This window comes from Aspergillus niger, assembly GCF_000002855.4.
Source record: "Aspergillus niger supercontig An07".
Taxonomy (NCBI): domain Eukaryota; kingdom Fungi; phylum Ascomycota; class Eurotiomycetes; order Eurotiales; family Aspergillaceae; genus Aspergillus; species Aspergillus niger.
This window is the reverse complement of record NT_166523.1, coordinates 1,036,483-1,059,526: the sequence shown is the minus strand read 5'-3', so window position 1 is coordinate 1,059,526 and position 23,044 is coordinate 1,036,483. Positions and strand designations below refer to the sequence as shown.

General features: G+C 51.3%; 10 protein-coding genes across 10 annotated transcripts; 4 read left to right on the top strand and 6 right to left on the bottom strand.

Annotated features, from left to right (window-relative positions):
- Positions 1 to 126: 126 nt before the first annotated feature.
- On the bottom strand, positions 127 to 2,084 carry An07g04880 (uncharacterized protein; the record flags this gene model as incomplete). The annotated part of the gene is made up of 4 exons (XM_001391534.1): positions 127 to 165; positions 223 to 270; positions 465 to 1,977; positions 2,029 to 2,084. The coding sequence occupies 4 exons, from the start codon at positions 2,082 to 2,084 to the stop codon at positions 127 to 129; spliced, it is 1,656 nt and encodes a 551-aa protein (XP_001391571.1).
- Positions 2,085 to 2,471: 387 nt separating this feature from the next.
- An07g04870 (uncharacterized protein) lies at positions 2,472 to 4,479 on the top strand (the record flags this gene model as incomplete). The annotated part of the gene is made up of 4 exons (XM_059748439.1): positions 2,472 to 2,770; positions 2,836 to 3,052; positions 3,101 to 3,637; positions 3,691 to 4,479. The coding sequence occupies 4 exons, from the start codon at positions 2,472 to 2,474 to the stop codon at positions 4,477 to 4,479; spliced, it is 1,842 nt and encodes a 613-aa protein (XP_059600919.1).
- Positions 4,480 to 4,980: 501 nt separating this feature from the next.
- Positions 4,981 to 6,973, bottom strand: An07g04860 (uncharacterized protein; the record flags this gene model as incomplete). Its single annotated transcript, XM_059748437.1, has 6 exons — positions 4,981 to 5,254; positions 5,305 to 5,443; positions 5,496 to 6,154; positions 6,393 to 6,550; positions 6,652 to 6,889; positions 6,945 to 6,973. 6 exons carry the CDS (start codon positions 6,971 to 6,973, stop codon positions 4,981 to 4,983), a joined length of 1,497 nt encoding a protein of 498 aa, XP_059600918.1.
- A 2,675-nt stretch (positions 6,974 to 9,648) lies between these two features.
- On the top strand, positions 9,649 to 10,689 carry An07g04850 (uncharacterized protein; the record flags this gene model as incomplete). Its single annotated transcript, XM_001391531.3, has 1 exon — positions 9,649 to 10,689. One exon carries the CDS (start codon positions 9,649 to 9,651, stop codon positions 10,687 to 10,689), a length of 1,041 nt encoding a protein of 346 aa, XP_001391568.1.
- A 469-nt stretch (positions 10,690 to 11,158) lies between these two features.
- Positions 11,159 to 12,102, bottom strand: An07g04840 (uncharacterized protein; the record flags this gene model as incomplete). Its single annotated transcript, XM_001391530.1, has 2 exons — positions 11,159 to 11,847; positions 11,970 to 12,102. The coding sequence occupies 2 exons, from the start codon at positions 12,100 to 12,102 to the stop codon at positions 11,159 to 11,161; spliced, it is 822 nt and encodes a 273-aa protein (XP_001391567.1).
- Positions 12,103 to 12,831: 729 nt separating this feature from the next.
- Positions 12,832 to 14,280, bottom strand: An07g04830 (uncharacterized protein; the record flags this gene model as incomplete). The annotated part of the gene is made up of 3 exons (XM_001391529.1): positions 12,832 to 13,013; positions 13,072 to 13,917; positions 13,974 to 14,280. The coding sequence occupies 3 exons, from the start codon at positions 14,278 to 14,280 to the stop codon at positions 12,832 to 12,834; spliced, it is 1,335 nt and encodes a 444-aa protein (XP_001391566.1).
- Positions 14,281 to 14,788: 508 nt separating this feature from the next.
- On the top strand, positions 14,789 to 17,561 carry An07g04820 (uncharacterized protein; the record flags this gene model as incomplete). The annotated part of the gene is made up of 2 exons (XM_001391528.3): positions 14,789 to 14,847; positions 14,915 to 17,561. The coding sequence occupies 2 exons, from the start codon at positions 14,789 to 14,791 to the stop codon at positions 17,559 to 17,561; spliced, it is 2,706 nt and encodes a 901-aa protein (XP_001391565.1).
- Positions 17,562 to 17,825: 264 nt separating this feature from the next.
- Positions 17,826 to 20,050, bottom strand: An07g04810 (uncharacterized protein; the record flags this gene model as incomplete). The annotated part of the gene is made up of 4 exons (XM_001391527.1): positions 17,826 to 18,396; positions 18,453 to 19,384; positions 19,443 to 19,536; positions 19,590 to 20,050. The coding sequence occupies 4 exons, from the start codon at positions 20,048 to 20,050 to the stop codon at positions 17,826 to 17,828; spliced, it is 2,058 nt and encodes a 685-aa protein (XP_001391564.1).
- A 674-nt stretch (positions 20,051 to 20,724) lies between these two features.
- On the top strand, positions 20,725 to 21,808 carry An07g04800 (uncharacterized protein; the record flags this gene model as incomplete). Its single annotated transcript, XM_001391526.1, has 2 exons — positions 20,725 to 20,991; positions 21,065 to 21,808. The coding sequence occupies 2 exons, from the start codon at positions 20,725 to 20,727 to the stop codon at positions 21,806 to 21,808; spliced, it is 1,011 nt and encodes a 336-aa protein (XP_001391563.1).
- A 270-nt stretch (positions 21,809 to 22,078) lies between these two features.
- On the bottom strand, positions 22,079 to 23,012 carry An07g04790 (uncharacterized protein; the record flags this gene model as incomplete). Its single annotated transcript, XM_059748436.1, has 2 exons — positions 22,079 to 22,834; positions 23,010 to 23,012. The coding sequence occupies 2 exons, from the start codon at positions 23,010 to 23,012 to the stop codon at positions 22,079 to 22,081; spliced, it is 759 nt and encodes a 252-aa protein (XP_059600917.1).
- Positions 23,013 to 23,044: the final 32 nt, after the last annotated feature.

The following is a 23,044-nucleotide window of genomic DNA, read 5'->3' as shown; positions in this document are numbered from 1 at the left end:
GAGAGAGCGCTGGCACCCCGAAGGGATTGTTAGAAGGAACATTGGGAATACGATCAGGATAGACAAAGACCAGGATTACCAAGTGGTTCCTTTTATTTGTGTCGCTCTTACCGAGTTGGGTGATCGTCAAGGAGACGTGGAGCGGTTGATGGAAATGTACGCTCCCTGTAGGTTACCGTTAGTACCGGTGTATACGTACAAACTGGCAGCCAACAGTCTTACCGTATAGTCGTCATGACTATCAGTCACTGTGCCAATGACATTATCTGCCTGGGTATTGATAGCGCACACATCAGACCAGATCCGTGGCTAGGGCATGATCTAGACTGAGCACTGCGCCTCATATAACCAACTCCTCTAGTTTCAGAAGGACCTAAGCAGAAGAACCCGACTTTTAGCAACAGGATGCTCCCCTGACTAACGACAAACAAACAACGCAAGCAGAAAGACAACCATATACTTACATTCTCAATATACTTGACTCCAACCACAATCCCATCTCGATCCTGCAATTCCTTCGGGTCCCACAAAGCATTATCCACGCTCTGGTCCAGGCAGCACAGACAAGCAAGGACAATCCCGGTAAACCGCTCCCCGACCAAACTCGGCAGCGCATCCCTGGCCATGTCCACCAGCCGCTCCTTGACGGCGAAGGCGCCGCGGCGCTGGTCTGTATCCTGTAGGGCTGCTGTGATATTTAGGCCGGACCAGGGGGTTACTTGCCCCCGACTATCGAAATTGACGAATGATTCCCACAGCGCAATCTCGAGCAAGCATACGCCAAGACTGTAAATATCGTGTCGCATCTCGAATATCTCCTCTGGCTGCAGACCTTGGCGGAGGGGATGGCGGTAGAGGTTCTTTTCCCAGTCTAGATCCCCAAATTTGTCGGTGCGGCCTTCTGCCCGCCGGATTCGCTCGAAGCCGATCAGGAATGAGGGACCTAGACGGTCGCTGGTGTCGTCTTGGAAGGCGATGATTGTCCCCGGGCGGATGTTCTTATGCACGAAGCCGGCGGCGTGCACGAACATGACTGAGTGCGCGAGTTGCTTTGCTAGCAAAAGTCGTTGGGTTAAAGAGCATTTTTTACCGTTGCCTGTGTGCGGCAGAAGGCTCCTCAAGGCCTTGGGTTTCGATAGCTGCAGGTTTTGAGGGATCTCGAACAGTAGATGGAACTGGTTTCCCTGGGTGGTTGGAAGTTCGACGATGCCGTCACATCGCAAGAGGTGAAATGTCGATGGGTCAACATGCCGGAGTAGTCTTGCTAGATCGCGAATGTTCTGCCTCAATGTCGCTGGAGATATCTGACTCTGAGCGTGGCCTAGGTGGAGGTTCGCTGGGTCGAGGAGGACACGGCGAGGTGTGTTATTCAATCTTGACAGGTATGCATCAGTTCCTTCCACCCTGTACATCCCACTACTGACCGCAGCAGCATCTTTGAAGTTTGGTCCATCACTGTCAGACGGGAGGCTCTGAGGGGAAATTTGCTGGATGGACTCTCGCATCCAGGTCAGCCGCGCAGCAGGTGATGGGAAGGTCGACGAGGACGGGTGCGTATGCTGGCTGCGGCGAACATCGCGCAGCCGCCTATCAACGTCCGGGTCGGCAATCCTGGTGATGAGATACCAGGATGGGTCGAATCTTCTTTGCCACCCCTCAAGATCCTCGACCGTTTGGCTGAGCTCGCGCTTCAGGTATACGGCCTTGAGCTTCTGGTGTACATGAAAAGCCTCGTTATTCTTTCGTTGAATGACCTGGAAGCTGTCAGTGGCTTTGGCGAGCTTGGCCTCAAGTAGGGTTAGCGCATCATGGTAGAGCAAAAGTAATGGGTAGTCCAGCTTGTCGCAAAGAGATCGCAGCGACTTGAGCTGGATGTCCATTTTTATCCAGGCTGCCTGAATCGATAGGATAATCTCAGCGAGGTCAGAGGCCAGGCTCTGGTATTGACGACATAGGCCGATAAGTCTGTTCCCGTACCTGCAGGGTTGATTAGTGAGCGGAAATGGCGCGGGCAATAGATGGATGTACTTGAAGCAGAGGTCTGTCACGCTGACCACCGCCAGAGCGAGAGATACTGGGTCCATTTCGTCAGGCTGTTACAGCTAGATACGACTGAGCGAGATAGAGTAATCTATCCTTTGTTATCGAGATTTGGTGCGGCAAATTGAACACTTAGAACACTACCAGAGAGCCAGATATATGAATTTTGATGAGATCACCGAAGGGTACGAGGTAGGGAAGTACGAGGCTGAGCCCGACAGTCCCTGACAAATGACGATCCTGGTCGGGCGGCGAGGCTGTGCCCGACAGTCCCTGACAAATGATGATCCTGGTCGAGCGAGGCTGAAGCTAGATGGTCCTCCCCTTGGTGCGGACTGTACTGTACACGTCAGCCCCTGCATTTAACGATACTCTTCTGTCTAGGTAAACACGAATTTTGATGAAAGGCGAGAGAGCACTGTTTTGGCAAAATGGCGGCTGTCAACGACCTTCTCGCGCCGTTCAAACTCGAGATTAGGGATTTCGGAGACCGACGAAGAGAGATTACGTACGAGCCCGGCGCTTGCGAGGGGACCAAAATTGAACTCACAACATTGTGGACGCGAAAGCGCTACTTCACTCACAAGAATACAGTCTACAAGAATGTATATCTGGATGAGAACGTAAACGGACAATTGCGGGTGGTCAAAGAGATACTCCATCAACCTGGCAGCGACCGGAACCGCTGCTCAGAGCTAGAAGCAGCAGCCAGAATAGCCAGGGATGTAGGGTAGGTCTTCGGCGGGCACCTCCTCCGAGCACATGATGTTTGGCTCGCTTCTCATCGTCGTCCAGGCCCGAGTACACCCGCCTGTTTGTGGAGTTCCAGGGCTGGTTTGAGATCCGGAATGGAGTCTCCCTCGTGCTGGAGTACTGTGCACTGGGTGATATCGACCAGTTCTTCCCGGAGCGCGTGCCAGAGAATGTAGCACGAACGGTTGCGGGACAGCTACTCGAGGGGATCTCTGTCTTGCACTGCCTTGGGATTGCACATCGGGATATCAAGCCCCAGGTAGGACAGTTCCTAGCGGCCCTGCAACCTGTCGCTTACGCGTAAAAGAACGTCCTCGTGGCCCAAGCAGATCCGATTGTGGTCAAAATTGCGGATTTCGGAGTCAGCAAGTACACAGCTGACCGGAGCATCCTAAGAAGCCGCGTAGGGACCCCGGAGTACATGGCACCAGAGCTTCTGTTCGGCGTGGCAAAGGAGTCTGATTACTCAAATGCCGTGGATATTTGGTCGCTGGGGTCACTGCTGTATTATCTCTTATCCAAGCAGCTTGCATTCCCGGAGCTGCAAATGCTCAATGCATTCTATCAGGGCCACGTGCCCTTTCCAGAACCGCCTCTTTTCCAACTCGGGGTTGGAAGCTCTGGCCGGAGCTTCATCCGGTCCTTGATGTGTTCTGCGCCCGAAGATCGCCCAAATGCATCCAAAGATTTGCTAGAAAAGTGGGAGATTCAGGCAGATCATCACCAGACGGTGGAGGAGTCAATTCCGGGGATAGACAATACCGGATTAGTTCGAGAGTCAGAAGGCCAAGCGATGACAAGCATCGACCACGTCTATGTCCCAAGTATCGCTGAAGTGCCAATGGTAAGTACCTAATGCCGGAAAATTACGCTACTTCCACCACTAATGGCATTCAGGACTATGTGACCTCAGAGCTCTTCGACATCGCGGCAGGCCCCAAGGAAGACATAAGGCGCACTCGAGGTCTTCTTGAATCAAACGCCAACCCGAGTGCGATGCGGAACGGACATACGGCCCTCCACAAGGCAGCAAGGCAAGGCTTTACGGATACAGTGCGACTTCTCCTCGGATACGGGGCAGACACCTTGATCAAGACGCAGCCTTATGACGAGACAGCGCTGCACCTGGCCACTTATCGCGGCGATTCTGATGCGTTTATCGTCATGTTGGACCTTCTTGCTGCCCACGGTGTGGACATCAACGCCCAGGACGCAACGGGTAACACGGCGCTCCATCTCGCCATAGTCAGACTAAGCCGGGTCGAAGCGGTGGAGTTGTTGCTTGAGCGCGGTGCCCGTACTGACCTGCTTGGTAGGAGTGGGCTAACTCCGCTGCAGTACGCGATAACATTAGACAGGGAAACACACGCGAAAGAGTTACTTGACAGGGGCGCTGACCCGAACGTACCCAGTCCCGATGGACGCAGGCCACTGCACCGGGCAATCATGTCCGGGCGGATCTCGTTGCAGTTGATCGAGCAGTTGGTCATGAAGGGTGCCGAGGTCAATGCGATGGATGACGAGGGAGTCCCGCCACTGCACGCAGCTATCCGACAAGGCAGGTCAGACGTCGTGCGGTTCCTCGTGGAGAAGGGTGCCGACACCTCGCTGGGCTCAGCGACGATGGAGAGACGCCTGAAGGGCATGCTAGGCAAGCAAAGTCTGCCCTGGCCTCTGCGAAAATAAAAGCTGCCTATATAAACCCGTGGTTACCGCTCACAGCAGAAGAAACGGAACACAGATACTAGAAAATCACTGATATAACTGTATTTTGGTTATTTATAGTTGAAATATATTCCGTCTAAGAAAGGCTTAGATTTCTTATACTATCATAGGTATTCTTCTCTGTGTATTTATTCTAAGGTTACGGAAATATCGGGAAAAAAAAAAAAAAAAAAATTATGGGAATGTCCGTACTTTATCTGATAGGTATATGCTCAGACAAAACTTCCATGCAGTATGTCGCCTAAATGAAGAATATACAAGGTCTGACCATTGCTCTAGTCAGTTAAGCCGAGGTTTGGTCTGGTGATTAAAGGCGTCAACAGTAACGACAGTATGTTTACCGTTAGCCTTAGTATTTTTAAAAACAGCCCTGCTCCCGTATGGCACTCAACTCTTGCGCTACTAATAATAATAATCACGGTCCGCATGCAGAGTGGCTTCATGTAGACTTCCACAACAGGATCAAACAAAGCTGTAGCTGCGAAAGGTGGGCGCCGTATCGATGGATCCTAGGCGAATTGCTCGAGTACCGTATTCAGACTCCTCAAAAGTTTCGAGCTTCACGCGCTGCCTCAGAAATATTCTTTTGAAGATGTACGGGGTGTAGACCCGGATACGGTAGGCGACACGATTGACAAGCGAGGCCTGCAAGAGAGCCAGGATCTCTTCTAAAGTGCGTCCTCTGGTCTCTATCAGGAGCAGGAAGAGGAGGACCATGCACACACAATGCAAGAAACTAGTTACATGTCTATAAGCATCACTCAGCAAGGAGGCAAGCAAACTTACAAAAAGAATGATATCGGAGCTCCAAGAAAATAATTTGGAGAGAGTGAAGCAGGCCTATTTTTCACAATGTTGACCATCCAATAGGCTAGGCCAGTGTCTTGAAGTAACGAAACAGTCAAGGTGGCTGCCATTGCTTCCTCTAAAGCTCATTAATAAAGTCGAACGATGTCTAGAGTTGGCGAAACACCTACCGCGGCCGACTGAACAGGATACTTCTGCTGCATATATTTCCCACACTATTTTGTGAAAGAAAGACGGTACGACAAGCAAAAAGGAGATCGCGATTGAAGGGTATGATAACATCATGGCGAAGATGATGCAGGATACGACGGACATGCTTGCCAATATCAGTCCCCGCCGACCAATCCGCTCAATGAGGTTGATTGACAGTGGAACAAGAAACATTATCAGAGCGCCGGTAATGATTAATGGGACGAAAAGTGTCGTAACAAACTGGATACCATACTCCTGCACGCCTTCGAGAAAGGAGAAGATAAGCAGCGTTGCTAATACTTTAGGGACGATCGTCGAAAGTAAGAAGACGGTCGTGATTGCCAGCGCCTGTAGCACAAGCCTTACTGTTGTTCGTCCAGCCTTTTGTGTCCCGATCAAATAGATTCTGTAAAGGTCACGGCTGGCTTGCATAGCAGTGCGGCGACACCTAATCAGAGCTTTATAAGCTTGCCGCATTTCTCCGTTGCGTGCATGCCAATACGGGGACTCTGGAGAGACCCGGAAACACATCCACAGCCCTACCAGGCAAAGTGCGATGAGCCAGTACGCATGGCTCGAAAGATCAATGTTTTGAAAGATGAGCTGACTAAAGAGCAATATTGCGCCGGATTGAGATCTATATTTTTCACACATCAGCCACTTACTGCTTCTAGAGGAGTGATACGAACGCTTGCCAGGCGATGAAAATACTACCGCGCTGTGAGACCGGAGCCGTCTCCGCAATATACATAGACACGATACAAGCGAACATTCCACTGGTCGTAGCAGGGAACGCTTTATACGTTGGGGTTGAGAACTTTGGAAATACCAGCAATACCAAAAGACTGGCAAGCCTCAGGCCTACCACGCCATACCCTGCACCGCGGCGTCCAAGTAGCCTGAGCAGTGGTATCGCGCACCAGAGCCCGACAATCTTGGCAATCCATACGCTCCATCCTTCCATCATTTTTACTATGTGTTTTGCTATTTCTGTTCCAGGTTCTGCGTCTGAAGGATCCATGTCAAGCAGCAGCTGTTCAAACAAGAGTTCCGTAAAGCCCCTAGTATAAAACATCAGCGTTTACCCTTCACGCTGTGAGGTTCTTACCAAAGAAGGCCTCCTATTGTGCACACACATGGAAATCGCCAAGGCCAGTTGAATAAAGTCCTCGAGAATACAGGAATCGGTTGCCTTTCCAATGCGAGTGCCCTGGTCTCCTCATCGGCCAAGCATTCAAAGCATCCGATATGATCGGGATCATCGACGAGGAGGGCGCCCGTCCGGATCTCGTCCCGCAAGTCGTCTATATCATACTTGGTCACGAACTCATCGGCGTCGAGTAGGATATGGTGACTTCGCAGATCTGGCCTCCTGTTTTTGGCACGTTAACCGCTGACAGCAGAGGCTGGACTAGGCGCCGGCGTACCGAGGAGAGATAGCATTGAAACCACTCATTGCTAGATCTGGTATCGGATATATCCCTTTGTTTTATTAAATCCAACAGCGTCCAAGGGTCTTTGAAGTTAGGGTCGAGGGATGGACCGCGGTGTTGGGAGAAATTTAGAGAATTGGATGCACCGGCGATCTGATGGCATGGTGATGACGCGGACGGGCGCAACCTGCAGGTGCCCAGCCCAGCCTCGCAGCTTCAAGGGCAAACCACCATACTTCTATTAATAGCGGTCGGCTATGCACATTCGCCAAATATACAGCGACCCAACCAAGTAAATGGTATCTTTTGGACTCGGACCGCTTGCAGAGCTCGAGGTGCAGTGCGGTGGTCGTAGACTTTCCAAGTTTGCTATCCCTATCCATTACGCGCCGATGTAGTATGCCGTGCCCGTTTCGAGAGGTAGACTACTTGTATTTTCCGTAACAGACAGAAAGCTTCAAATGAACGTAATCCTAACTTTGGATACATGAGGACTCTTGCATTTGTACCACAACTTAAAAGTTGGCTTGGAAGATATATCATATTCCCGAGTTTTCGATCAGGGCAGTCGATTGCCCCCCAAGCGTTTTTAGTGGTCGATTACCAGAACGGCTATCGTGTCAACCGCCACCGCCGAGTTCCCTGAGCTTCCACACCTCGAGACGGCTCTTCCCCGCCAAGTCTCCGTAGGTACACGGAGGCTCTGTATAATTAGCTTACGGCAACCAAGGGGTCAGCGCCGGAGAATCTTTCCACGGGCGTTGGCTCTGGTTTTAAGGGATACTGCCTGAGATCTGACCGACTTCTACGTGACTTCTGAGCTTGTTCCTGTTCCTTAAATCGTGTTTCACTATATCATAACTGATTTTCTATTCCGTATATAGCTTAGCCAATAGCTCGTCTGAACGAAAGTCTTAAGCAATTGACTGTTCTATCTTGTAATAGAAACGTAACAGCGCCATGTCTGAGTGACTTATCTGTAGTCATCGAGCGCTAGTTATCATTCCTAGTGATTGATTCATTGTCGGGTCTAAAAGATGGCCCAAGTTTGCCTAGCTCTGAGTGGCCGTGGATGGTGATACAGCTCAAAAGAGCAAAAGCAAACGAGAGATTTGGGCAGTCCAGCAGCAATAACATGTAAGCCCACCGCAACGTGACATGCATAGGCAGAGTGACATGAACCTGAGTTTCCTCGGCTCGCTTTGGCGAGCACGATTACTAGCAATGTCCATGTCGATCACATCAGCAGATTGCCTCGATTTTGTTAATGCTGCTTCTCGGTGGCTCTCAGCATTCAATACGCCAAAGGATGACCCCACTGAGCAGGAACATGCTGAGGACCTGGATCTTTTGGGCTGTTTTCATATCTAGGTTGAGGACCAGCTTCACAGGTGAAGCCAAGATGGTGACGTCGGTGAGGACATCCACTATAATAGAGTGGACGGAAGTCGAGATTGGCAACTGACAATTCCTAGCTATGTACTGGCGCTAGTATGGTGAATGGGGAGTCACATCGACACGTTGCCCAGGCTTCCGTGTCCAAGACGAGAGAGCGGGATGCACTGTATTAAGGCAACGAATGTCAGGCTCCATTATATGAGACTACCGCGACTCCAACGGCAAGGGACATGATCTGGAGCCATCATATGGGGAATATCCGATGGTAGTAGAGAGGTTACGATGTCTTGGTGGCCATGATGGCGAACGAGTAGCAGACACAGGCGGCGATGTAAACCTACCCCAGCCGGATCGGGGAAGATGAGCTGTCTGCGGAAGGGAAAGGACATCATGGCTGCCATACATGGACGAACTCCTTAATTCTTTTGACCAAAACAATGTATCGGCCCTCGCCATTCTCGAACGAAAGTGCCAGGTCCAGAAACCCCATCCGATCGGAGCCCGCGAGCGACGCTATCTGGACAGCACTCGGGCCAGGGCCGCGGCTAAAGCGGAGAAGAACCCACCAACATTAGTTGTTAGCTCATTGAGTCTCAAGTCATCACTGGCATGAGCCTGATAATAGCCAATTTGTTGGGGCGTCAGGCTGCCGGTACAAAGCGAAAATGTGAGTTCTCCAGTGAGTGCGACGAGAGGAAACGAGAGGAAATTCGTGGAGGAAGGTCGGCCGCGGCCTTCTAGCTGGGGGGGGCTAGAGCATATACTACCATTGACGGGAAGCATAGCCGCAAGAGGGGAAAGACTAAGAACGCCGCAATCGTGGGATTAGTGTCCAGTCCCCTCACTACAAATACAGCCTCCAGACAGGGAAGACTGGTACGACTGAGCTGATAGGCCGCCCTCATTCAAATCCAGCCAATACTGACCATCTGATGGCCATAGTGATCGTCGACGTGCAGCTTTTGGTGCCTGTCGGCGCCGCATGGATCATGGTTCGGCCCTTGTCTATTCCCCACTGCAAGTGGAGATATCTGCGGCCAATTCCCCCTCCCATCACATCAGACAAAGAATCGCTCAACACCGATCCAGGATGTTAGTGGGAAAGACAAACTAGAGGAGACGGTATCGGCGAGAAGCGGAACATCCTGGTGGCACAATGACAGAAACAGGAGGCTGTCTGCCTACTTATTCCCTGTCACCCCGCCTGCGTCCCATGCTCCCTCCGTCCCTCAAAAATCACATCTCTTTTATTTCTGGCAGTATTTCTTAGCGATCCCATCCCAACCCGACGCCCTTCAATATGTCCGGTGAAAGCTCAATGCCATCCGGTGTCCTTCTGCTAGGCAGTATCCCTCTCTCCTCGACGGAAGAGGTCTTCAACAAGATTCCTGCCGCGCTGCCAGGACGACTATTCGCCATTCCAGACGGCGAGACGGGCATTCGCGACAACTATATCCGATGGCAGGTCGATTGTTTCCCCAAGGAGACCATCCATCAGTTCCTGGGAGGAACCGACGTGCCCGCCGACCATCCCGGTTTCACCCTAGATGACATTAAGCCGACCCAGTATGACACAGTTGCGTTCGAATCCTACCAAACCTTCCTAAAGCTCCGGGAGCAAAAGGTCATCCCACCCGGAGTACGATTCCAGGTCTCGCTCCCTCTACCACTCAACTGCGTGCAGGGTCATACGAGAGCAAAGTTCCATGCTCAGCTGGACCCCTTGTACGAGCAGCGCATGATTGAATCGGTCCAGTCTATTATCCAGAACATTCCTGCCCATGACCTCGCCCTCCAGTGGGACGTCTGCTTCGAGGTCACGGCGCTTGAGAATGAGCGCGGCCGGCTCACGGATCCCTTCTTCAAGCCTCATTTCTCTCCAGTAATGGAGGGGGTTCTGGAGCGTATTCAGCGCGTCAGCAACATCAATATCATCCCCGCTGAGATCCCGCTCGGTTTTCACTTGTGCTACGGGGACCTGGGGCACAAGCATTTTGTCGAGCCGGAGGATCTCGGTCTCCTGGTCGATCTGGCCAATAATATTCACAAGCGTATTCATCCTCGCCCAATCACTTGGGTGCATATGCCTGTGCCCAAAGACCGAGATGATATCGCCTACTTTGAACCCCTGAAGAAGCTGGAGCTGAGCCAACATGCCCGGTTGTATTTGGGGGTCGTGCATGCCCACGATGAGGAGGGCACCCGCCGGAGGATCCAGACGGCCAAGTCAGTGGTGTCTGATTTTGGAGTGGCGACCGAGTGCGGTATGGGACGGACTCCAGCTGAGGAGCTTCCCAGTATCTTGGAGATTTCCAGAAATGTTTCTTCGCCGGTGTCTTGACGGGTTTGTGGAGCGTGGTGCTTTCTGTATAGACTTGAAAGTACTGTATATAGAGCAATGAAAAGCATCATCTAGTTTCTGTTTAGAAGGTGGTGAATTCAGCGGTGAGCATCCTCAGGCATCAAGATACAGTTTTGCTTGATGGCCGCCAATCACTGCCGTTGCTGACTTTCACCCCGATGTAAGGGAGCGCACAAGAGCTACGTAAATACAGGGGGTGCCCTCCGAAGAGCGCACGATACCTGCTCTAAATAAGAGGCACAGCGCAGCTCGTTCCCATAATTACATTCATATAATGCTATTGATACATTGAAAGTAGGGCGTTAAAGAACACCACGAGAAAGCAAGCTGTCGTCCTCAAGATATCTCAAGTCGCGTCCCTCGAAAGAAAATAAGACGGGAGACCAACAGGCAAGGGAATCCAGGAGATAAGACATTAACGCATTAGACTGGGAAATCATCTGTCGTACTACACATGCTTCCGATCAGCAAGAAACCATTCCATGACGGTGCGGAAAACCCCCTTCGCGCCGCTCTCGACCACGTCCCCATGGCAAGGAATCAGGCGATTGAAATCCCACTTGTCGATTCTGCGAATGGACTCTGTGAATGCCTGCCGATCTCCACTAGACAGGATATACCAGGCAAATCTCTTTTGCCAAGTCGCAGGTGAAGAAGCGGACATCAATGGAGAGACCATCTTGGTAAAAATGCCCGACGTGGCGCTCTCTTGGGTCCTAGAATACTGCTCTCTGGCAGGCAAGTTGAACAAAAGATCCGCCTCGATAAGTGTGCGGGACGGGCGATGGTAGAAGACAAGTTCGCGCGAAGGGTGGCCATGCACATATTCCGTTTCAAATTCCGCGTCAAATTCTTCTGAAATCTTCTGCTGTCCATTGGCATCCTTTCGGAAAACATGTTCGAAAGGTGCAGAGTCCTTAGTTTTGGGGTTCGACTGGCGCTTTTCCCAGAGCCCTTCGGGAGCGATAATTGCAGCATCAGGGAATGCCTCTTTCCACGCAGTCAAGTGAATATGATGCTCCATATCCAGAGCCGCAATGTATTTGACATTGCCACCGAGACCGGTGATGGTATCGCGCACTTCTGGGGTCAGATTAACAGGAGAGAAGACAGCGACAGAACCCGTTTCCATTTTAACTATTTTCACCAACGTTGTGAGATACCGTTAGCATGAGAATGTAAGTGATGCTCACAGTAGAATCACAATGATACCAAGGGAGCGTGAGCCTGAGTAGAAGAATAAGGAATGAAGTGCGAACCAAGTGTACCACGTCCACCAAACTTGAGCCGACCGAAACGCGCAAATGGCAAACTTAAGGTGATGACATTGGAAGTCACATTGCGGATCACCATGACCTCTGAAGGATTCGCGGGGAAGAGCTGGGGCGCCATGATGAATGTTGTGCGGCGGAGCAGCGATTTGGTGAAACCAAGCTGCTGACGGGTGGAAGACCACGAAAGTCTAGTGATGTGAAAGTGTGTACAAAAGAAGATAAGGTCGCGATCGATCGGGGACGAGCAGCTCTGCCTGGGGAATTCACTCGGGCTCAGAGCCTATGACGTAAGGCACCCAGGGCCCGTCCTCTTGTGTTCCCGCAACCAGCAGGAGCGATCGGTGTTACGTGCCTGGTGAATATTTCCGGAAGCTGCTAAGCTACTCTACTTTCGTATAATGAGTATCTAACTCTAACTTGCCAGTCCTCGAGGGAGGTCGGACCATTAATCCTATTTACTTCTCCACATAAGCTGTCAACCACATGCCAATTGTCAGGGACTCAGCTGGGTGGGGTTTGCAATTGGAGATTAAGTTGGGAGGTTGTCCTGGAACCAATGACGATCTGGCCAGCAGCACTAGTTGCCCACCAGGGACCATTGTTTATCCCTCTGCTGAATGCAAAACCTTGGGGACAAGCTCTGCGATTCTGTATTTATGGACCATGCCTTGTATCTAATCCATTCGAGACACCCATACGCCGTGACAAAATTCATTCTCAAAATGCATACCAACACCGTTAACACAAAATGGGTATCACGATATCCACAGGCGCATGATCAAAGCACTACCACAAAATAGAATCAATACACAACGCACTTCTCAGAACGCATTCAAATCATTTCCTCTTATCCTTGCCAGGATTGTGCTGTATTTTGCGTCTCTTCCTCCCGATGAGGAATGATGGGGTCCTTGATGTCATAGACTTGGACCAATTCTTGCCAAGTCTCAAAGTCGAGTGTGAAAATGGCCTGACGCTTCTTGATGCCCAATCTCTGGGCTTCACTAGGCGCATGAGGCTTTGCAGAATCTGGTTGAGGATGGTCAATTAGATGCCCACATCATCGAGGGTACTGAATAGGACTTACGCAAAGTGGGCAGGCCCCGGCTATCCACTGCGATTCCAACCAAGCCATCCCGGACCAAAAAGCTAACGTAGAATAGATTCTCTACACTTTGTCCGAAAGAATTTGGGTTGATGCAGAACTGGAACAGAGGAACACCTCCATCATCGGCTACATTGTTCCTCGCCATCACCTCTTGCACCGTATCTTCGTCGGGCTCCTCGGATAACTGCGACAATTCTGCCTCTACCACGTCCTGTCCGTTGTTTTGGGTTCTTGCCAAAAGCCGATTGATGCTGGCACACATAGTAGTCAAATTCGATGTTTCTTGCCTGTCCAGGTCCTTTTCCTGCAGCTCTTGCGGTGCAACGGCCCGTGCTGGGTCAATTCGTTCACGGGCTCTTCGTACAGGTTGCTGTCGGACGCGCTTCTGTACCGAAAGCGGTCCCAGTAGGAAGCCAGGAACTGATGGTCGGGCATTACTACAGAAACAAGCAGCGCGTCCGAGCCAGTCCCAGTTCATCGCATCCCCTTGGTCCTCGTCGCTGTCGTTGGGGTCCATTTGAGTCCTTCCGATACCCGTCCGCCGCCGTTGGGTGCTGGAAGGCATCGAATCTTGGGAATCCGCAGGTGCCCGGCGCATAAAAGAGATACACTTCGAGACAAACTCGTCCACATCTATTCCTGCACTGGCGTCTCCCAGCACCAACTGTGCCGTCTTTTTGTATGAGAGATCTGCCGCTTGAACAAGCAACCGTGAATCGATGGTTGCGTCAGAAGTCTGCTTGACATTCTCAAAGATCTCGTTCGCTTTCTTGATGGTGTCACGCAGGCCCTGATTTCCGGACTGTAGATATTCATTTCTAGAGTCTACCATAAATTATGTCAGACTCGGCGGCAAGTTGAAGAGCTCGAGTCGGCCTTACCGTTGAGGTCCCGCGTCAAATCTCTCAGGCCCTTACGAACTTGTCGCCTTTCTCGGTGGTCTTGATCCGGATCGTAAAACTGATTGGCACTATTCCGTGTCGTCTGCGATGCTACTTGAGACTGAGTGGCTTGCACATTAGAGTCTCTTGTTGATAGTCGAGCTCGCTTAGCTCTACGGGCATGTGCCATCGTTTGCGGTTGGTTTCTCTTAGTGATCCCCGTTGCACTTGAGCGATTCTCCTTATCGGATGGCGATCCTTGCGATACAGGGCGATTCGAATATGTAGAGGAAAGAGAAGGTGCCATCTCTAGCCGCCGAGCAGATATCCTGCGACAACACACGGGGGGGAGGAGGGGTTGACAAAGAACACGATTGCGGCCGCCTTAGTCGAGTGGGTAAAGGGTAGGAAGACAAAGGACAGATACAAAGAATCGCCGGGATGCAATAGAGGCATAAACAGATGAGTTGCGAGTCAGCATGAGCTATGGGCTCATCGAGTCCCAAATAGCAACCCGTGATATTCTTCTCTCCGAATATTTCTTTCTTGTTCGCCAGACACAGGCAAACCCGCCGAAGCGCGCGCTGAACGCGTGCTGCACGTGATCCCGGAGGACCCCGCGTCATCGCTGGCTGTTGCCCCAGGCCTCCCGCCAATCAGCCGCTGCGGCTCCATTGGGTCTCCGGCCGGAGCTCCCCATCCAATGTCAGTCGCCGCTCACTTCCCCGGCAACCCAGTCCCAGTCCTCATTTCATACTTGCAATGAAGGCACAGTGGTTTGATATACGGTGGACACAAATGGCCCTGAGCTAACGATGGAGGCCTTTACCTTTGCCGTTTCCACTCAGGTGGATTTCCCAATCCATGTGAAGATGTATGTGAGCTTTGCTTTCCTTCGACCTTACAATGATCCAGCACTGTTCCGCTAACTAGGGATGAAGTGGCTCGTTAGAAGGAAAGCAGAAACAAGCGCCCTTTTCCCTTCTTATGAGGCATCCAGAATTGCGCCACATCGGTTCCGCGCAGAATCCCGTCTCCGATCTCTTCGTCACTATCCAACTATGGTCGGATTCCAAAGCCTTAGGAGTGCCTCTGCAGACCTCATACAAAGCCTTCAAATCTGCTCGGGCGTGGAATGAGTGGCTGCAGATGCCGATATCAATAAAGGATGCTCCTCTCAAAAGCCAACTGGCCATCACGGTCTGGGATCTTTCGCCGTTTGGCGGCGAAGGGGCGCTCGGACACTATGTACCTTTTGGCGGGACTACTATACCGTTATTTGATGGAGAAGGGAAATTGAAGATGGGCAGGCAGAAATGCAAGATCTATCGTCACCGGGCTGCGGACGGTTTCTCCTCAACGACAACGCCATCAACGCCACCTCCGAAACGTCGAAAGACCCACGCCCCAGATCCGCTAGGCCCATCGGAAGAGGAGATGGAGCTGGAACGCATCGAAGTTTTGATCAAGAAGCATGAGATGGGGGAAATACCGCGCATTGACTGGATGGACCAACTAGTCTTTCGCCAGCTGGAGAGGCTCAAACTCAATGCGGAGGAGGCTGCAAGGAAACGGGCCTTACGTTTGAAGGCTACGAAACAGAAGCGCTCGGAGCATGGCGGGGATGAAGACGACTCAGATGACAACGAAGTGGATGACGAGAATTTCATCCTCTATGTCGAGTTTCCGCGCTTTGATCATCCCATAGTCTGGTCCGATCATGAGTACCCAGCGCCTCCAATGTCGTCCTACTCCCAAGGTGCTCCTGCAAATGCAAACCCTGCCCTAAAGCCCGTACCGGAAGTTCGCTTTGGTCCGGGAATAGAGGGCGCGGATGGAGGCGGGGTCATCAGAATATACGATCCTGAAGTTGGTCAAACCGGTAATCCATGTGAAGACAAGCATCGGAGACTGATCCGTAGCCATCGGACGGGCATCATGGACCGTGATTTGAAACCAAACCCCAAGATCCGTGATGAGCTCAATGTAATTCTGTCATATGAGCCCACCCAGGATCTCACCGCCGAAGAGAAGGATCTTATCTGGCGATTCCGATACTACCTAACCCGTGAAAAGAGAGCGCTGACTAAGTTCGTCAAGTCGGTCAACTGGAGGGATGTTGGTGAAGCGCATCAAGCCGTCGAAATACTGCCCAAATGGACTGAAATCGATGTGGACGATGCTCTTGAGCTACTTGGACCGACTTTCGATAACCCTGCAGTTCGTTCTTATGCAGTTGAAAGACTACGCAAGGCTGATGACGAAGAGCTACTTCTTTACCTCCTACAACTTGTCCAGGCTCTGAAATATGAAGAACACTCTCACGGTGATGTCGATGATGCCGCTCACGATTCGTCTTTGGCCAACTTCCTTATCGCCCGCGCTGCGAACAACTTCAAATTGGGCAACTACCTACACTGGTACCTTATGGTTGAATGCGACGATGCAGGACCAGGAACATTATCAGCACAACGTAGACTCTTCGCACGCGTTGAATACTACTTCATGGCAGAGCTCGAGAAAGTCCATCCGGAGCATCGAAAGACCCTTTTGCGCCAAGGAGAACTAGTCACAGTACTCACAAAGATCGCCAAAGACGTCCGGTTCTCCCGCGAGAACCGGGTGCTCAAGATCGAACGATTGAAGCAGTGTCTCAAGGATCCGAAGAACGACATGCTACACATCGAGCCTCCACTGCCACTGCCCCTGGACCCAGAAATCCAGGTCACTGGGTGCTATCCCGACGAAGCAAATGTCTTCAAATCCTCCCTCTCCCCTCTACAAGTCATGTTCAAGACCTCCGACGGACGAAAATTCCCCATCCTGTTCAAAATCGGCGACGACCTCCGCCAAGACCAACTCGTCATCCAAATTATCATCCTAATGGACCGACTCCTCCAAAAGGAGAACCTCGACCTCAAACTCACCCCCTACCGCATCCTAGCCACCAACTCCACCGCCGGCGCCGTCCAATTCATCCCCTCCGCCTCCCTCTCCGCCATCTCCGCCAAATACAAATCCGTCCTCGCCTACCTCAAAGCCAACAATCCGGACGACAGCGAACCCCTCGGCGTCCGCAAAGAAACAATGGACACCTACATCAAATCCTGCGCCGGGTATTGCGTAATCACCTACCTCCTCGGCGTCGGCGACCGTCACCTCGAGAACCTCCTCCTTGCGCCCGACGGTCACTTCTTCCACGCCGACTTCGGCTTCATCCTCGGCCGAGACCCCAAGCCGTTCGCACCCATGATGAAACTCTGCAAGGAAATGGTCGAGGGCATGGGCGGAACTACCTCCCCCTTGTATCTCCAGTTCAAGCAATATTGCTTCACGGCGTATACTACGCTCCGTAAATCGGCGAATCTCATCCTTAACTTGTTCAGTCTGATGGTTGATGCCAATATTCCTGATATTCGTGTCGAGCCAGATAAGGCTGTGTTGAAGGTTAAGGAGAGGTTTCATCTGGAGATGTCGGAGGAAGAGGCTATTCGGCATTTTGAACAGCTTATTAGCGATAGTGTTAATGCTATCTTTGGGGTTGTCATTGATCGGTTGCATGAGTTTGTGCAAGGGTGGAGGGCGTAGGTGGCGTGTTTTGTGGATTGCTAGGTTGATGTTGCTCGTTATGCTTTTTTACTGAAAGGGGGGAGGAGTTTATGGCGCATACCATCGATTGAATGGTTCAATGATGAATTGATTGATACCCTGCTCTGAAGCGGTGGCCTTGTCTATATTAATGATAATATATTTATAGATCTATAGACATTTTTCATTCCGGATAGTAGTTACATCATCCCATGTTTAGCTAGCCACTTCATCGTGATAGCCCTCAGCACCCCAATGTAGCGATCATTTATCCCTGCGTTGTGACCGACCTCCCGACTCTTCATCAGCACGACTCCAAACCCCCAGCTCAACCCACTCATTCCCAGTCTCGTCATCGCCACGCCTATCTGCGAGATCACCCCCACCTAATTCCACCCTTTGGCTTGTTCGCATATCCTCAGTCACAGCAGTATCAGAACCAGACTGGTCGTGCGAAGCAAAAACCCCTCCCGACTGCTCACTGCGCAATTTCGCTTCAGCGTCTTCGTCATCCTCTGGTGTCCCCTCTTTGCATGCCCATGCATCTACGAACCTCAGGACCTCGCGGGGCCACCAGCGCTTCATTAAGAGAAGACGGAAGGGGACTAATAAGACGATGAGCACGGGGAATGCGGGTGCACCACGAGTGAGGGTTAGGATGAAGATGGCTACGGTTATGACGATCTGGAGGATGGTGTAGAGGTGGATGGGGATGTATGATGGTGTTGGGGCTTCCGCTTCGGAGGTAATCGGTTGCTGTGTGGCAAGAGATGGTGGGAGAGGAGGGAGCTCGGAAGGCGGAGTTAAGAGGTAGAAGGTCCGGTAGAGGATTGGGCTGGTGCTGTTAGTTGGGTTGCGTTTGTTGGTTTGATGCGGATTATGACGGCTTACTTGACTGATAAACTCTGCTCGCCCATGAACATGAATAGCCCTGCTAGGACGCTTGTTGGAGTCAATCCCAGCACTTTCATGAATGGTGGACTGATGAAAAGGAAGATGACGGCTGAGTGGAGGAATGCTGACCAGCGCTGTTCGTAAACGCGCTTCACCTCGTATGTTTCGATCTTTTCTTCTCCGTCAACTGTAATTGTGCGCTGCTCCTTTTCTGTATGCATTAGAGACTCCGAGTGGAGAGGGGCTTGAGGAAGAAGTCCGTTGGCAGGAGGAATTCCTAGGATGCCGCACAATGCTGTTGTAGTGCCTAGGAGGACTATGTCCCAAGCGAAACCTCCTGGTTTTCTGGTGCCGTAGCGATCAATTGTGCAGATGATCGAGCTAACTTCATGATCGAAGAAAAAGAGCACGGTAATGATAATACCGGGAAGGATAGCAGCGAACACCCAAGATACAGGGAGATGCCAGAATTCGACGAGGAATCTATCACGACTAGGAGATGTAGGTTTGAACGAGGTGCTGACGGGAAGTGTCATTTTATCCAGATGGGCTAGTTCTCCAACGTGGGGAAGACCGATGAAGATGATGATGGAGATCGCAGCAGCATACTCAGTCAGGCCCATTCGGATGTATCGATGGAACAGAGGACGCCAGCTCTCGGCCGTGGATAGAAAGATTGCGAGCAGCATCGTTCCCACAGCTCCTATTATAGCGTAGAGAAACGCTGCAAATGATAGGCTTTCGTGTGCTCTTTCGAGCTCTTGGATAGCTTTATGGAAGTAGATAATGCTGTTGAGAAGCGAGAAGATCTCGGTTGCAAAAGTGGTAACATAACGCATCGTCCAGTCGTGAGCGTTAACTATAGCCAGGACGTAGTGAAGCCAGGCCGAATGGATCAGAGACCAGGCCATAAACGGTAAGAATGGTATCTATGGGATAATCGTAAGCCACTGCTAGAACCTCTTTTTTTTCTTCCCGAGAAATCACCTTGAAAACATCCTCGCATAGCGAATATATATTCTCAGCCAGCACTGAGAAAGGCCCAGTAACACCAAGAATAGTTAGTGGCTGGATGGAGAAGCTGGGGGATGTTGTCAGTCTATGTTGCTCGATTCCTAGTGCAGACAGGCCTACAGTGAAAAGATGATGCCGCATAAGCCTGTACTAAACACGACCTCGATAGTTCCCCAGTTCTGCCCAGTGAGCACATAGAGGTCGCTGGCGAAGGTAATGCCCGGCAAAAGATTCGTAAAGAAGACATAGACTGCACTAGCGAAAATCAATTGATTGAAGACAGTCCAGTCGGATACATATCTGCGGCGCAAGTTCAGTATGTCCTGCTTTATCAGACGAAAAGGCCGTAACGGGCCCCCTGACGACACAGGGCCCCGTAGCACCCGAATTGCCTTGGGGGTATGCTTCGATGGAGTGATGATGGAATGTGCATCTTCTTCATCTTCCTCGTCATCGTCCCGATTAACTTCCTCATTGTGTTGGACATCGCCACGTCTCGGAGACCTCCTCTGCCTACGGGGTCTCCGCCGGAGAGAGGAGCTCCGCGTGGAACGGGGTCGAAAGGCAGATATTAACGGCATTGTTCAGTCATACTAGGGAGCAGCCTGTTGTGGTGATCTGGAGGGTTTGAAGTTGGTCTGGCGGGGAACCAGCGATGCCCGCCTTGGCCCTCATGACGTATCATATTCCCGATAAGAGACTCACGGCACGCTCTCCGAACCGCACGGGTGAAGCCGCCTTAAGAGGAGACTAATTGACCACTTTGGCTGAACCGTATCAGTTCACCGCGATTATTGGAAGTAAATTATGAGATATGAGCCTGAAGAGAAGTCAAATCATGGATTCACCTCGTGATAAATCACTGTAGTAAGTATTGGAATCTGTCTTGGTAGATCCTGCAGTATAGCGACGACCTGCAGACTCATTTGTGCACGGAAAGTGTTCATCAGAGAGACATATTTTTAGATCATAAGAGAATATCTACAGGGGTCTCTTTCCACTCTCAGGTGTTGGTCTCAGATGTATACGTAGAGCGCCGCAGTCCATCAGTAGGGAACAAGCATTCCGCCTTCTTCACCGCCCTCACGGACCGACAGAATCTCTCCCGCGGAGGAATTTCCTCGCCTCCAATTCCACTGGCCATGTCCTCCACACGGCAGCAACTCCGCACAAGTCCTTGATGATGCCAGCTGGATAGGAGTCTTCAAGTCGTCAGAGACATTCTAACATTTAACAACTCTATGGACCGTTGACAATGGCAGCCAAGTTTATCCCGCGCCAGGCTTTCCCCAACTATGGGTCCATCCCGAGGTCCTATTTCCTGGGCCACCATAGGGCCGGCCTGAAGAAGATGCAGAACATGCTCTCTTCCATTGATTATGTAGTCGAGTGTCGAGATTACAGAGTTCCTGTTACTTCTATCAACCCCATGTTCGAAGAAGCACTGGGAAAGACACGGCGGTTGACCGTCTATACAAAGAGAGATCTGGGTGCTACAGCGGGATCGAATGCGCAGAAATTGGTGAGTGGAATACCACAAGTGAGAGGAATGCACTATGATAATGATAGTGCTAACATATAATATACATACTTAGGCAGAAAAAACCATTCGAACCTTCAATAAGAACGGCGCTACATTCTTCGTGAGCTCGTCCTCTCGGGCAGATGTGGGCACAATCCTAAAACACCTGCGGGACGATGCAGAAGGACCGGACAAGCTTGTTGGATGCCGGGTGATGATTGTTGGTATGCCTAATGTGGGCAAGTCGACGCTCATCAATCACCTGCGTAATCAGGGTGTTGGGAAAGCTAAGGCGGTGCGGACCGGTGGCCAGCCAGGTATCACAAGAAAGATCGGGACACCCGTGAAGATCATCGAACGAGAAGGTGGCTCACATGTCTACGTCTTGGATACCCCTGGAGTATTCATGCCATACGTGCCAGACGCGGAGAACATGTTAAAGCTAGCCCTGTGCGGCTGCGTCAAGGACTCGGTCATTTCCCCGGTCACGCTAGCCGACTACCTATTATATCACATCAACCTGAATGACGCCGAGGTATATAAGCGATGGTCTGAGCCAACAAACGAGATTTTACCTCTGTTGAACAACTTTGCCCGACATGCTGGTCTCTTGGCCAAGGGCGGAATTCCAAACACCGACCTGGCAGCACTACACTTCATACAAAAGTGGCGTGCCGGCGACCTGGGCAGGTTTATGCTTGATGATCTGAAGGAGGAAGAGCGCCGTCTGCAAGAAGGCGGAGAACGAGAGATACCCACCAGCTATACTCAGGCCTTGAAGGCTGAGAAGCTGGGCAGAAAGCAACCCAAGCTGTAAATAAATAAAGAATCATGTAATATAGATATATCTCCTTTCCATTGTACAAAAGAACGAATCATGTTGGTATCATCAATGAGCTTTTGCCTCCCCTCAGATGCATAGTAGACTTGTTAGAACCGCAGAAAGACGTAGGAGAGAGACAAAAGGAGACGAGAAATCATCGTAAACCCTAAACGCCCATGATAGACGAAAAGAAAATCAAAAAAAGAGCCCCAGAGTCAGCGCATAGCGCATCACGAGGACAGACGCCCCAACAACCGCACAATCTCATGAGATCTTGTCCAACAACCTCCTCCTCCGTCGATCAACCAACTCCTCCTGGACCTCGTCAAGTGTAGGCAACCTCCACTCGACGCCATCCCCAGCATCACCAGGCAACGGCTCCCACCCATCTTCCACATCCTCATCCTTCCTGCGCAATCTCTCAACAGCCTCCTTCTCTTTCTGCTTCTCATACGCCAAAAGCACCCCATCCTCCTCATCCAATCCATACCCAAAGTAATTAGCATCGACCTTCTTCGTCGCAATCTCGCCTCCTCTCCCCTTCCCACCTTCTTCATCCTCCTCCTCAGCCGGCCTCCTCCCCCGTCTCGCCGCCGCTTCAAACATCTCCTTCACACCCGGTAACTCCCTCGCTCGTCCAAAATACCGATACCCCTTCCCACCGCCCGGTATCTCCCTCCCATCATCATCAAACACTCGGCCTGAGCCTCGCATGTAGTTGGGCCCGCCCAGGTTCCGAATCTGCATCTCCCACGTCCACTTCTCCTTCATAAGCTTGTTGATCTCATCGTTCAGATCCCGGATCTGGTAATCGCTTAGACTGAGCTCCTGAATCCGAGACACCTTGCGTGAGATTTCCTTCAGCACTTGGCCGCGCCATTTCTCGCACATCGGGATCGAGTCAACGGTGGTGATGGCTTTCGGGCGGCGCGTGCGCCCAATGTCGATGATTCCGAGATCCGCGGCTTGTTGGGCCCGGAAACGGAAGAGCATCGATTGGGCTTTTTCGCTGTTACGCGCCTGGTCATTTTGTTAGTAGGGATTTTTTGGTTGAGCTTAAGGTTTAGGTGTGGTTGAAGGCGAAGGGAGAGGCGAGGAGGAAATTTGGGTGACGAGTTGGACAAAATTCGAGGGCGCGGTCGCTTGATTTAAAAGGGTGATTTGTTCGGGGGCTGAGTTGATCATGAGGGCTTACCATTGTGAAGAGCGGCGCGGGGGATCCCCGTGGCT